Raw genomic sequence first — 15,722 nt, forward strand, 5'->3', positions numbered from 1 at the left:
AAAATTAGATTGAATTGAATGCCTACAGATTCCCCTGTATCGTTTCCTCTGAAATTTAATCATAAATTTTTTGTTTCCCCCTCAAAATCAATCTTATGTTTGGGTTCTTATGTTTATCATTATTTATCCATTATTAAAGTAGCCAAGCTCAGTTATGCTCCAACTGCATCTGTTTTCAATTTTATCTTTGTGATTAAGGTAAGCTAATCGCAAACCTCGAGTGGCTTAATCAAAGCTTGACAATAGTATAGACAAACATGAACCAGCAAAAAAAATGAATCAGGTTTACAAGCTTAAGGAAATAAATAAATAAATAGAAAGCAATATTAGGAATTTCTTACTTATATTTCCCTACATCTGCCATTATAGCTAGCTTGCTTACCACCGGGAACGCTAACAAGGGTTTTGTTAGCGAAGTATGCTAATGATTTACTCACAAGCGGATTGTCAGAATAACCTGTGACTCCATTGATGTCAGTTATCTTTGTTGTTTTATGTCTAATGTTGTATGAGACGAGGTTACTATTGTACATGTCCCACAGTAACATCTCCTCTCTCGATCCTTTGGAATAACCAAGTGGTGTGAAATCTTCGAATTTGAAATCACTAAGCAACTTCATCCATGACTCTTTCACTCCATACTCTTTCATGACCCATAGTTCAGTCTCTCTTATATCAAATTCGGAGAGTAAATACAAGCAACCATCGAAGACTCCAACCTTGGGTAGGCATCGATAGATATCAGGTTTGATGGAGTCAGGTACCTCTAGTACGGTCCATTGTTCAGTACGAATATCAAAACAACCAATCTTGGTGATGTTTTCAGAAGAGAAAATCAGGTGTAATAGATGGTTGTCAATAACAACAGCCGGTTCAAAAGACATAGTTATACCTCTTAGTATAATTCCGGTGTATCTCCAAGAATTGGCATTAAAGCTGTAAACATATATTTCCCAGTACCAGTAACCTGTATCGAAAACTGGTTTGAACGTGACAAGCTTGTAATCATCTTTTACATCGTCGTACCCAAATCCAGATATCATTATGGATTCCCGGCGTCGGCCAATTGGACCGGATATTTCATTGTAACTTCCAGTAAATGGATTGAACACTACATAAACTGATGTGTTGATGTTTGCAAAACAATGTAAGCCGTTACAGCATCCTACCCAACTGTCGTTATCGCCGATGATTATACCGTTAGATATTTCGACATAACAAGGGAGTTTGACGGTAGAATAGTTAGAAGATGCCAAGTCCAATGCGTAGAGACCTTGTTTGCCATAGACTTGAATGAAGATATAGTTCGATTTGAGTGAATGACGGAGATGAAGGGTTATGAATTTGTGACTTGAAATTCGGGTTTTGAAAGATTTTGAAACACTCTTAAATCGACAAAGGGATTTAATTGGTAATCTAATCAGTATTTCTGATTCTAATATGTCTATGGGAATGTTTGCCATTGATCAATTGGATTTCTGCTAAGGAATTTTTTTTTTTTTTTTTATTTAAGAACATCTACTAAGGAATTGATGATGTGATTAGGGTTTATATATATTTTTTTTTTTGGTTTTGTTTTTGAATCACAGCCCGAAGGCAAGGGTTTATATGAATTATTATATCTTTTAGTTAAAGTAAAAGGTTTTTTTTTTTTTTTTGGTTGCCGAAAGGAAGGAAAGTTTCTATTTTTAAACAAAGTATGTGGGAAAATACAAAAATTAATTAACTATGTTTAATACAGTACTCTGTAATAATTAAAACAAAAAATCAATAAGGTGCAATTTATAGAAGTCATACACTCACACCTACACGTAGAAAGACGGCTAAAGTTCCTATGTGAGTTTGGACGTGCTATAGAATTCTTTCTTTTCAATTTCAATATTGTGGTTTTGTTTGTGTTGAGACCCTTATATTATATCTTGCACTAGGTGCATTGGGTATAACGGTGTAGCATTGCTAGCATAAAAAATCAATTTGATACGAGTATGAAATTAGAATTGAGACTATTATGTTCCATTATTAGAGTAGTCAAGTTCAAATTATGTTCCAGCTACATTTGTTATTGATTTTGTCTTTGTGATTAAGGTAAACCAATCACAAACCTCGAGTGGCTTACTCAAAAGTCTGAAAATTGTCAATAGAAATACATGATAACATGAACGTAGGTAACTAGTAATCTCTACTCTTTCACTCCGTACTCTCTCAATACCCACAATTCACACCCACTTGGATAAACCCAGGTGAGTAAATAAAACGAAAACTCTAAACTTTCGATTAACATCAAGTTTGATGGAGTAATAGATGACGGTGAGAGTGAGGGATAGTTCAAGTGGTTAGAACTCCCCTCCCTATTCTAAGAGATCTTGGGATCAATTCTCATCACCCCCGCCTTTGTGGCTCTCTAAACACCAAAAAACAACTGTATCATGATACATAACTATTTTTCTGATTAGAATTGTAGAAAGGCCGCCAAGGTTCCTATGTGATATAAAATTAAATTATTTAAAATTTTATCAAAGTTCCTTAAAAAAAAAAAGAAAAATTTATCAAAGTGAATATACATTGAAAACAAAGTGTGTTAAAGTAATTAAAATAAAATAACTAGTGTTGATACCAATATAATAATCAATCATGCTTCCGAAGTATCAAGTGCAAACTACTCCGTATGAAATATGTCAGCTATATACGTATATCCACATAATAATGCGTATACGATTAAAATAAAATGCGTAGTAATGTATTTCAAGTTGGTACGGGTACCGGTTACGAGATCAAACAATCAACCATTATTTCTAAGTGTGGTAGCATTACGGGACTACCAATAGGATATTGGTATAGTAGTAACTTAACCATCCAGAACTGATCCTCAATCCAAATTAGCCCAAAAAGTGAATATCCATCTCTCACTATCTATTTTGCAAAAAGGCCCAAATTACCCAATTTCCCTACATTTTAGGGGTTTTGCAACTTTTGAGGGGTAGTTAAGCCGTGATACTCAAGGCAAACAAAACTAACCCATTTCAATCTCTCTCCATAAAAACACCACCTTTTTCTCTCCATTTTCCACCATTTTTATTTATTTTTGCTCTGTTTTCTCGAAATCCACAACAATGGCGTCCCTTCCAATGGAGTTAATCACCTCCATTCTTACCCGATTACCCACTAAATCACTACTTCGCTTCAAATGTGTTTCCAAAGCTTGGAATTCCATAATCAGCAGCACCCATTTTATCGGACTTCATCTCGTTCATTCTCTCTCCTCTGACCGTCGTCTTCTTATCCTCAACTATGGAACTCGCCTGGAATCGACGCCATTGAAGTGGGGTTCTGAGCTTGATGCTAAAAACGATTTGACAAGGTTTGATTTACCCAGTTCTTTTTCTGGTTTTGAGGTTTCGATTTGTGGGTGTTGTAATGGATTAATTGCTTTGGTTTGTAGAAATGTTGATGATCCTCAATTGTTTAAGTTTATTTTATGGAACCCTTCTATGAATTCCCATTTTATACTGCCTTGTATTCCTGTTGTTGGTGATTTGTCTTCTGAGTTTATGGGTGTTAGTTTTGGTTTTGGGTATGATTGTGGAAATGATGATTATAAGATTGTTAGAATTGTTGATTATTTTCATCATAGGGATGATAGTAGTAGTGGTGGTGGCAGTGGCAGCGATGTCGATTTCGATATCGAAGATGAGGATGGTAGTGATGGTGATAATGAGGATGGCGGTGTCGATGTCGATGGTGAGAATGATGGTGATAGCAGTGATGAATGTAGTGTTGGTTTCATATACAGGGAAGTTATGGTGTATAGTTTGAAAGAGAATTATTGGAAAATGATTCATGTTGCATATTTTGGTGATGAGATGAAATGGTTTTGCTCTGGTGCAGTGATTAATAACTGTATTGTTCATTGGATTTTCTGGAAGTATAGGAAAAGAGAGCCTCGGCTTCGCGGGTTTGATCTGTCTTCCTTTAAGTGGACTAAATTGGCCTTGCCGGATTTCAGAGGAACTGAGAAAATAGACTGTCCTGAGGATGATGATGGTGATGATACATTGTCTGAGGCTGAGTTCAAGAGTAATGATATCGTTGCCTTAGGTGTTTTGGATGAATGTTTGTGTATAGTGACTAGAATTTGCCCTGAGTTTGACAATGCTTATGTTTGGGTTATGAAAGAGTATGGTGCGGAAGATTCTTGGACTAAATTGTTTAATGTCACTGAATCTAGCTTAGTTGGTCCGTTGTTGAGTTCTCCACTAGCTTCTTCCAAAGGAGGAGATGAAGTTTTGTTGAGAAAAGCTGATGAGGATGGCTTTTGCTGGTATGATTTGAGGAGGAAAAGTGTAAAGGCTGAACAAAAGATTCCGAGAAGCCTTAAGCTTCGCGATGTTAAGCTTTGTATTGAAAGCCTTGTTCCTGTTCCGGGGGTGATTGATGGAATCATGGAAGTGATGAAGGATCTTAGGTGGGATAGTGGATGAGCAAATGGTTCAGTGTTGATCTTACAGTCTGGTGAAAATGGCAGGATAATCATGTTTTTGGTGTAATTACTTGAGTAACTTCTTAGGTTAGATGGTTTCCTAATGCATTAGCCCTTGTTTGGTTACCACTGATTTTAATCAACTATGCTATCTCATGCTAATGAATCTTACACATTCAGTCATCTGTAGTTCGGTTAGGTACTCCTGGTTGTGAATTTTGTGATGCTATCATGCACAATTGCATATATGAAGCTTTACTTGAGAATACATTATCTTTGATTATGTTATCATGCATAATTGCATATATATATGAAGCTTTACTTTGGAATATAGTATCTTTGTATGTGTTATCATGCATAATTGCATATTTGAAACTTTACTTTGGATCTAAAAATCTATAACGATATTCAAGCCAACCACATATGAGCAAAATAGTAATGATGCAGATTGTCACAAACCTCAAAAAATAATAAACTTTTTGATGGTGAAGCTACAAATAACAAATCAAAATCAAAACTAAAAACTTGTTGCTTGTTTTGATAAATAATTAGCGCACATTTGTTCATCAATATCATTTGTGAATGCACATTAGCATCCCCCCTTCTTCCTTATTTTGCAAAGGCATCAGCGCGTCCACTTGCTTTATCGTCAAATCTTTTCCCTTGTCGTCCATGAAGATTAGTTTCCCTTTGTTGCTGTTTGGGCAAAGCATTAGGGCAACCAACAACCCTTAGTGAACTTTCGACTAGCTATTCTAAATACCTCTTTCAAAGAAAAACGGAATCCCTGAATGAAAAATATACAATCCGTGTTAGCTAAAAAGAAAAAATTGTACATCTGGAGTTCAATAGATCAATACAACTTCATAAAATATGAAGAAAAAATCTTATAAATTATTATAGCAACAAGCCAACAAACATATGTTACATGAAAATAAATTTATATAATTGCACCGTCCTGATTAATCACCATAAATATAAAATACATATAATCTCAAGGTTTAGTTAAAGTAACAATCTCGTGTATTGCTTGAGTTACACACTAGTTTTATAATTGTAATCTTATAGAACATGTATATAATGTATCAAGTATTTTACTTAAGTACATCATGTACTCATGATAAGATACGTTCCTTGCATCAATTTATTCCTAGCTAAATGTACCAAATTATTTGATCTGCTCTGTTTATGAAGACTTAATTAATCACTTGTTAAAAATTTTGCAATTTACTAAAACATATCCTATGATTTTTCAAAAAATTACACAGATGATTGCTTATTTAATAACAACCAGAATATAATGATATATACAAGAGTAAAAATAAATTGTAGCAAATCGATCTCACTCTCTTTGCATAGATCAATTAGGCTTAGAAGCATACCTTGTTGATTTGCAGTGGTTGACCACCAGGAATGTTAACAAGGCTTCCATTGCATAAATAAACTGAGGTTATAAGTCTAGGTAATTTAAACCCACGTATCATCTTTATCGTTTTTACATTGTTATTTTTTAGATCAAACCAGATCAGACTAGATAAGCCATCATCCCAAATTGAAATCTCGTCCTTTGATTTATTGGTGTAACAAAGAAGCTTTAAACGCCAAGGACTATCATAGATGATATTTACTGGTAGTTCCAAACATTGATTTGATATTTCGAACAATTTTATCCATGATTCATTCACTCCGTACTCTTTCATCACCCATATATCCAATTTATTTTCACTTGGAATCTTAAAAATCACATACAAACACCCGTCTAAAACTCCTAATTGTGGTTTTAAACGCGATCCAATTACTAAAGAGTAAGGCCACACGATGTCTTCCCTCCATATCTCATTACAAATATCGAAACAAGCAATCTCCAATTGACTCGGGGTTGTCTCTATAATCCAGTGAAGTAAATGGTTGTCTATTACGCTAGCCTCCTTACGTTGGTGATAAGGAAATGATACAATCGTACGACTGTTCTTAGCTTGTCTACAAGAATTCGTCTTTAAACTATAAACCATAACATCCATATTGTTTATATGATTTAAACTATCGCATATAATTCTTACTACCTTATAATCATCATTAGCATCATCAAACCCGAACCCAAAAGTATTTGAAGTCATTGGTGAGGCCAAATCCGCGACTTCAACATGCTTGTAAATCCCTGTCGATGGATTAAATACTACGATATCTAAAGAATTCGACGGCATCCTTACACTACAATGCAAGCCATTGCATGAGCCAACAAAAGATAAGAAAGAATAATCCTTAAATGATCTTATGGGAAGAGCTACTTTCTTCAGTTTAGTGTATGGACATGTTAAGCAGTCGTGTAAGTTCGAGGTGTAGAGACATAATTTACTCTCGAGGTTGAGGTTAATGGAAAAAATGAAGAGGTGATCAACGTCGTCTAAGGCATGACAGGGGTGATTCAGGTGAAAATAGATGAATTGGGGACTGGAAATTAAGGAGTTCAAATGTTTAGAAACACATTTAAATCGACAAAGTGTTTTTACGGGTAATCTGTGGAGTATTTCGTTGATTAGTATATGATATCGATTGGTTCGACGTGTAGTAGTCATCCAAAACATCTGTTCTGCTTACCTAGAAGAAAATAAAAATTTAGAGTTTTGATGGAGAATATAGAAATATGGAAGAGTTTAGGTTAGAGGCGATGCATAGTTTGTTTTACAGTTTTGCTATCCACAATATTCTCTGCTTGTGTAGTCACAAATTCAAGATTTAATTACTCTTGGGTTTGGATTATTTTACAACTTAAGATAAAAAACTGGAATAACAATCAAGTGTTTTTTTAATAGGAAATCAAGAGTTTTAGTTAGATTGGATTATTATTTTGAGTTTTAGTTAGATTGGGATTATTTAAAGTTTTAGATATAACTTACTGTACAAAGTACATCATACATGTTAAGATATTTTATATCTTATTATTGTGAATTTGTGATATTGATATATATGTCATGAATAAGATTAGAAATAATTAGTTTATTATCCTTTTTTTTTAATATATATCGTTTTAGGAATATTCTAATAAATTCGTCATATACGTTAGGTTGTACCTAATATGTTATCAAGTGTTTGGTTATAAGGTTTGGGTAACAATTACCATTATCTAAGGGTACTGGTTTCCATCGGAATATTTGTTTGATCTCTAGAAGTAAGTTTGTTTGCAGTAAATTGAAATAGACTCTTAGGTCCTGTTCCGACTGAACTGAACTTATTAATTAGTGATTTTTAACTATGGATTAGTGATCTTTGATTATTAATTGATTATTTATTACTATAATATGTGTATATACAAATGTAATTATTATTATTATTATTATTATTATTATTATTATTATTATTTATTATTATTATTATTATTATTATTATTATTATTATTTATTGATGATTATTATTAGTATTATTATTTCAATTATTATTATTATTATTATTAATATTATTATTTATTGATGATTATTATTATTATTATTATTATTTATTACTTATTGATTATTATTATTATTACTATTATTATTATTATTATTATTGTTGTTATTATTATTATTATTATTATTATTATTATTATTATTATCAAAAACAAAAGGCATACAACCTACAATAAATTAGTGGGAAGCCGAGATACAATCTGGGCCCCCACTCCTCTAGCTATAGCAAATCCTACCCTAGTGAAGATATGAGCTGCAGCACGAGCCCCAATGTCTTGCGTCATCGAGAACCTCTGAATCCGCTTCAGTAACGCAACACCCTCCTTCTCTAATTCCCCAAGCGAAGAAAAGGAGAAGGGAATGAAACCATATCCAATCGCCTGACATCGAGCTTCATACTTAACCCGCTTCCGATGAGCAGCATCAGCCACAACCCGCCCAGGAATAAAGTCAGATAGCCCTGACTGTGTCAAAGGAGAAGACCCTGTCAAATCAATACAGACATCGCGACCACGATCCCATGAATAAAGTAACACATCCGCAGGTCTGAGGGCCTCGTCGTTCCCTCCAGCCAACCCAATGTCAACCTCTTTTCTCGCTGAAATCCCAGAACGATAACAAACATCAACAAGGGTATCCCGAACAACATTATGCCGATGTTTAATACCCACAATACCAGCACAAGACACCGCGTGATCACCGAAAATATCTCCAGCAAAAACCCTCGAACAAGCAGAGCACGACGTCGAGACAGAGAATAAAGGAACACCCAACCGATAGGACAACACACATCGATAAGTCTTAGCGTTCATCGTCTGACCCAACCCCGAAATAGGAACCGCCCGAAGCCAAGCTGAGGTATGATCACCCTGCTGTGATTTCCATAATGCTGATTGTCGAGGAGTTAAAGAATAAGCAGATTCTGCAGAAGCGGTAATCTTTGTGAAATACATATCTGCCAATTTCTTCATGTGTTTAGGGGCAGCGACCTCACTAGGATTACTCAAAATGTCAGACTCCACTGTTCCATTAAACAAACACAACGCATCCTTAAAGGCTCGTCCAAGACCAACAATGCCAGCATGCCGAAGAAGTTGTGTCTGCAACCCAGCAGACTGCAACCGAGAAGCAAGAAAAGCATAGTGACGAACATCACCTGCAGAATAAACACCAAGCCCTCCAAACGCAAATGGTAAGGTGGCAAGCCGCCACTGCCAATCACCAAACCCAGGCCCCGAAGCGGTAACAATACGCTCCAAGGAAGATCGAAGAGCTCCATCAAAAGTGCGCTGAGCTACCTCAAAAGTACTAGGAGGACAAGTACGTAATGCAAAGTAGAGTTTTGAAACTCCAGTACATGCCCTAAGTAACAACAGTTCACACTGAGGATCATCAAGCATAGCGACCTTATCCATAAGGACAATTGTCTTGGTCACCCTCTGCATCACAAGGTCACCACTGAAACCAGAATCGGAACTAGCGGGACCTCCAAGCAACCTAACACCACGCAAAGGTCGAGCAATATTAGGCGGAAAGACACCCACCAGCCTGCTTCGAGGGTCTTCCGTAGGCCAGAAAACTTCAGTTTTTTCCACGTTAAGACATAACCCAGAACGAGGTCCTTCCTCCATAATCAACTGCAGAACTTGCCCCACCACCAAAGTGTCACCAATAATCGTGCCGTCATCTAAATACCAAGCCTGAAGACATACATCAAAAGTCTCCCTAATTTTACATACCAGGGGTTGTAAAACCAAAGAAAAAAGCAAAGGACCAAGGGGATCACCCTGCTGCACCCCTTGAGATGACCATAAGGTTTGGTCCCCATAGTACAACCTGGCTGGATTAGAATAGCAGAATTCAACCCATCGCGAAATGCCTGGACAACGGCGACGTACCTCACTTAACATGACCGAACGATCAACCAGATTGAAGGCATTTTGAAAATCCACCAACAACATAGATAGACCCACATCAGAACCACGGTCCTCAATCAACCGATTCACCGCATGAAGAATTGCCTCACCACCTGAAGAAACCCCAACACCAAATTGAAGGCCATCAAAGTAACTCCCTAAAGACTGACCAACCATAACAGCACCCACCTTCGAAACGAGACGCCGCCAAACCGTACCCACAGCAATAGGACGGATACCACCACCGGGCTTGACAAGTGGCGTAAGAGGAGCACTAGCAATGTACTCTCCTAATTCCATAGGACATCTTCCAGCTAGAAAGAGATTAACCACCTCGGTAATAGAGTCAACCAACTCATCTGAGACTGCCACAGCTGCACCACTTAAGCAATCCATAAGATGTTGAGCACGCAAACCATCCCTACCACATGATGTGCCACGAGGGAAGCTCTTAATCCGATCCAAAACAACAGCAGAAGTCGTAACAAGATGAAGGTGATCAATAGGTATATCAGGCAAGGATGGAGCTGGAGATGAAGGGTGCTTGGCCTGCAAATCCGCAAGAGTGGCGTCATTATAAGGAGCAACGCCTGAAGAAGAAAGAATCCGAACTGCAGCAGTGTAATGGCCATCGCAAATCTTCCTACGACACTGCTTTATATTACGCTCTTCCAAATCAATGTCCTCATCATCAACCGCCGACAAAGTAGGATAATCCTCTGCCAAAATTTCCCTCACAAGCTGCAAATTACCACCCGCTACACCCCAAGAACAAATAGCACGGGAAATACTCTCTTCTTGATGCCGACGTCTGACCGAAGACCGAGACTCACGACTACTCCTCGGGCGAAAGATTTTAAGGATGCAAAGAGGTAACACCAACAAAGAGACCCAAGCAGAAATGTCATCAGGCTTAGAGATCACCTTATTAAGAGTGCCTTTCAGAACCCGAGAAAACCCCAAACGACACTTGGGAGGGATAGACTTAACAGTGCGAAACCCCTTAGAGAATAAACAATCAAGAAGAGCCACATCAAAACCGCCGTTATTATCTCGCACCTCACCATCCACATGACCAACTCGAACAGGAGAAGAAGAAGAAGGAGCTTGCGGCTTGCTGAAATTATGAAGCACAAAACGAACAATACCATCTCCTTCATCAGGGGGTGACACATCCTCATCCCTATCATGACGACACTTAGAACGAAACGTGTGCGTTTTATAGCAAACTCCACATAACCAAATCCCCATACGCCTAAAAGTAACTTCTGCCTCATTATAAACAGCCAAATTAGAAGTAAGAGAATGCCGGGTGATATCTCGCGCACCGATACAACAATGACGATCACTAAGATGCCTGATTAGAGAACGTCGAGTAAGGCCATTTCCACTCCCATCTTGACAACCACTAAGACCCACAAACGGACAATGAAACTTCACAACGACTCCCGACATAGGCTGCAAATAACCTCCCAAGTGACACTTGGAAACTGCTAATTAAACCCCTATAAAGCTGCCTGAAAACTGCACCCAAAACACACCAAAAACACCACCAAAACGCACCAAAACAACTGTCCAAAAAATGACCAGAAAAACCAGTCCACAACTAGACTTAAACCAGAGCCAAAACGCCTGAAAACTGACCTGAAATACGCTGGAAAATGCACCAGAAACAGACCATAAACTGCACCCAAAAGCAGTCGAAACTGCACCCGAAACTGCCACAAACCACAGCCTTAAACTCGAGCAGTACGAACCTGAAGTATGCCCTAAAAACGAACAGAAATTTGCTAGGAAACCAGCCTGAAAACAGCCCTCAAACAGCCCGCAAACAGCCCTCAAAACTGACCCAAAGCCGCACCCAAAAACGCTCCAAAAACACACCCAAAAACACGACTAAAACAGACCCAAAAACACGATTGAAAACAGAGCAGAAACAACTTGAAATCGATCAGAATGTCACCTGAAAAACAGCCTGAAACTAGCCCGAAAACATCCCTCAAAACAGACCCAAAAGCCGCCTGATCATTGCACCAAAATCGATCAAAAAACGCACCCAAAATCACGACTAAAAACAGAGTAGACCAAGCTTGTAGATGCTGCCAGAAAACCGCTGAACTGCTCGCGCAACCTCTCAGAAAATAGCCCCGAAACTGCCTGAATGTCGACGGAAAATTACTGCTAAGAACCCAGAAAACGCCCTTTGCCTGAGACCTAACACTTCGCCGGAGAAGAAGCCGGAAACTTGACGTGGAAGCCGGTGATCAACCCTAAAACTACCCAACCCTAATCGCCCGACGGAAATTATTATTATTATTATTTTTATTATTATTATTATTATTATTATTATTATTATTATTGTTGTTGTTGTTGTTGTCGTCGTCGTTGTAATAAGATCTTAAAAGAATGAAATTTGGCTTTATATCATTAGCAATATCATTAGACGTAAATTAAGAGCTGAACTGAATTACAACGGAAGAGAACAGGCCCTTTGTCAATTACTCTTACCCTCCTAGTCAATTACTCTTACCCTCCTCAAACAAAACTAAATAGAGTTAGGTTTAAATGGTTCATTTGCGTGTTTCAACCAAATAAATGAAAAGATAAAGTTTAAATAACTCATCTCCTTCTCCTTATATACTCCGTATTTCCTTTTCGCTCCATTTTCAATACTCATACAGTCATACCAAACGCCCATTAACTCTTTAAAGTATGATCACATTAATAGAGTAACAAGAGTACAAGACTCGAGACTCATATAGCAATAATCGTAACAAAGTTGCATTAATATACTTTAATGAAAGCAAAAATAAAGATGACCAATTAAATACTCCATAATTTGCAAAACTAATAAAGACCAGATTCTTCAGGTTACAATGAAGATACTAATGTACTTCGTATGATTTTTATAAAAATACTCGTAAGAAACTTAGCAAAACTAATAAATAATCATAATCATAATCATCTTCTTTTTATGTTTTTTTTGAGGGGGATAATCATAATCAATTGAAAAACCTTTCTTTCTTGTTTTGATAAAGAATTATTAGCACACATTTGTTCATCAATATCACCTCCCTTAGCTTCTTACTTCCTTGCATTGTTTGGAAACAACTTCATCGCGTCCATTTGTTCATCAATCTTTTCTTTTGTCGTCCACAAAGATTAAAATCCATTTGTTGTTGTTGTTGTTTGGCCAAAGCATTATTAGAGCGACCCTTAGTACCCCTTCGGCGACTACCGAATCCAAATACATCTTTTAATTTGAATCCCTGGATAAAAAAAAAAGAAATAATAATCAGTGTTAATAAGCTAGACTTATATATTACAACTGTATTATTGAGATCATCGATCAAATAATTTCCTTTTCATCTTCTCTATTTGTTATTGGAATCAACAGGTATTTTTATACAAAATTACGAAAGAAATGAGGCATACATACCTTGTTGATGGGTAGTGGTCGACCACCCGGAATGTTAACAAGGGTTCCGTTGCATACATAACCCATGATCGAACTTGTAGGAAACCCGTCTATCTTTAGATTCATCACCCTTTTCACATTGTTATTTTTTAAGTCAAGCCAAACAAGACGAAATTGGTCGTCACGATCCCAAACCAAAATCTGGTCTTTTGATTTATTGGTGTAACCAAGAACCCTCAAATGATAAGTGTAAATTGCCATAGCATGAAAGTCAATTTCAAACAACTTCACACATGATTCTTTCACTCCGTACTCTTTCATCACCCATATATTGAATTTATTTGTAAATAAAATCTCAAAAAACAAGTACAAATTCCCGTCTAAAACACCTAATTGTGGACTTGAACGAGATCCAGTACAAGTTACTAAAGAGTTAGGCCACACGATGTCTTCCCTCCATGTCTCATTACATATATCGAAACAAGCAGTCTCCACTGGACCTAGGGGTGAACTTATAAGCCAATGAAGTAAATGGTTGTCGATTACGGCTGCCTCATCAGTTCTACCGTACACGTCCCGAGTCAATGATCTAGGATAATTCTGAGCTCGTCTCCAAGAATTTGTCTTTAAACTATAAACCATAACTTTCGAACCTACTAGATCAGTTAAATAATTGCGTGTAACTTTTACAACTTTGTAATCATCATTAACATGATCAAATCCAAACCCAAATTTTGTAAAATGCCTATCTTCTGTTATTGGTATGCTACTTGCTCCATGGAAGGCCAAATCCGTGACTTCAACACGCTTATAAATCCCTGTCGATGGATTAAATATAATGATATCTAAATAAATCGACGACATTCCTACCGTGCAATGCAGGCCATTGCACGAGCCAGCAAAAAAGAATCGATGATAAAAATTAGTATATTTTAATCCTAAGGGAATAGGTAGTTTTTTGCTCGAAATTTTAGAAGAGTCGTCGTCGTCTAAATTGAAAGTGTAGAGACTTCTTTTATAAATACATTCCTCCTCGTCAAAGTCATAGCCAAAGACGAAGACGTGATTGACGTCTAAGGCGAGGTTGAGGTGAAAATTGATGAATTCAGGACTTGAAATTAGAGTGTTCAAATGTTTACAAACACACTTAAATCGGCATAGTGATTTTGCGGGTAATCTGTGGAGTATTTCGTTGATTAATATATGGTATCGATCGTTTGAACGCATAGTAGTCATCGAAGCCTCTTTTGAGTTTTCTCTAATGTTTGCCATGGAGGAAAAAAGTGAGGAAAAAAAAAAAGCTAGGGCTTGAATGGAGAATATTAAACTATGGAGGAGATTAGAGGCGATGCATATGTGGTTATATGGTATGTACTGTCTGTCTGTCTCCTTATAAGCCACGAGCTCAAAATTAGTTTTTTTTTTTTTTTTTTTTTTTTTTTTTTTTTTTTTTTGAAAGAAGGTTTTTTATTCCTTATAGAAATATAATTATTAAAAAATATTTAAAAAATCTTTTTTTTACCCATATCTAACTCACTCATATATATACTCTTTCGTGTCAAATTATGGTTCAAAAAATTTAATTTATAATTTCTTGTCAAATTCTGGTTAACTCACTCAAATATATTCCTTTTTTATTTATTTGGCCGAATTAAGTTAGGAAATATTTAATTTACTATAATATTTTCCTTCCTAATTTACCATTATATTCAAGCAATATATCATTCCAAATCCATATAGAAAACTAAGTAGATATTATCATTAATAAAATATAAATAATTTCTAATAGTTCCTCCGTTTAATTAATTAATATTGCACCACTTGCCAAGGTTGTTATTCTCAAGTACGGAGGAAAGTGTTGTTATATAAGAGTGCATTCCTTAATTTAATTTGAAATCGATGATATACAGAGTATTGATTAGTAATATGAGACAAAAAGATGGAAATTTTTAATCAATGGTCCACATGTGTTAATTACGAAGCTCTAAACCTTGTCTTACCGGCCTACTATACAAATACTCGAGTCGAACACTTGAACCACTTGGGTAGTCCACAAGACCACAATCCTAATTACCTTTGTAAACTACACATAAATGACACTTGAGGAACATTATATCTCGATATAATTTTATTTTTATTTTTTTTACACTATAATTTTAAATCTATAATGATATTTAGGCCAACTTGACAGAGATATGATATCATCAATATTAGGAGAATGTATATCTTTTAGGAATATTGTTTCCTATCTTGTTAAAGCTGAACAAAAGATTCCGAGCAGCCTCAAGTTCGCGATGCTAAGCTTTCTGTCCTGTTCCGGGGCGAAAAAACTACACATACATTCACTGTATGTGGAGCTTACATACATTCATAGTTGGCAGCATTTCATTGGTTCTATGCTTGGGCCCAATTTTCACTAATTTTCAATTTTCATTCAAATTTGAATGAAAATTTAGATGTTTGAAATT

At 36.4% G+C, this 15,722-nt stretch overlaps 2 protein-coding genes across 2 annotated transcripts; one reads left to right on the forward strand and one right to left on the reverse strand.

Moving 5' to 3' along the window:
- Nucleotides 1-341: 341 nt before the first annotated feature.
- Nucleotides 342-1,463, reverse strand: LOC145636544 (F-box protein CPR1-like). The gene has a single exon (XM_081688124.1). The coding sequence runs from the start codon at nt 1,461-1,463 to the stop codon at nt 342-344; it is 1,122 nt and encodes a 373-aa protein (XP_081544250.1).
- Nucleotides 1,464-3,031: 1,568 nt separating this feature from the next.
- Nucleotides 3,032-4,565, forward strand: LOC145636545 (F-box protein CPR1-like). Its single transcript, XM_081688125.1, has one exon. The coding sequence runs from the start codon at nt 3,111-3,113 to the stop codon at nt 4,476-4,478; it is 1,368 nt and encodes a 455-aa protein (XP_081544251.1). The 5' UTR covers nt 3,032-3,110; the 3' UTR covers nt 4,479-4,565.
- The last annotated feature ends 11,157 nt before the right edge of the window (nt 4,566-15,722 follow it).

Source organism: Chenopodium album, chromosome 6 (genome assembly GCF_948465745.1).
Source record: "Chenopodium album chromosome 6, dcCheAlbu1.1, whole genome shotgun sequence".
NCBI lineage: Eukaryota > Viridiplantae > Streptophyta > Magnoliopsida > Caryophyllales > Amaranthaceae > Chenopodium > Chenopodium album.

What these genes read in the sequence shown, in the direction of transcription:
- LOC145636545 (XM_081688125.1), top strand. Translation starts at nt 3,111, where the DNA reads ATGGCGTCCCTTCCAATGGAGTTAATCACCTCCATTCTTACCCGATTA.
- LOC145636544 (XM_081688124.1), bottom strand. Translation starts at nt 1,463, where the DNA reads ATGGCAAACATTCCCATAGACATATTAGAATCAGAAATACTGATTAGA.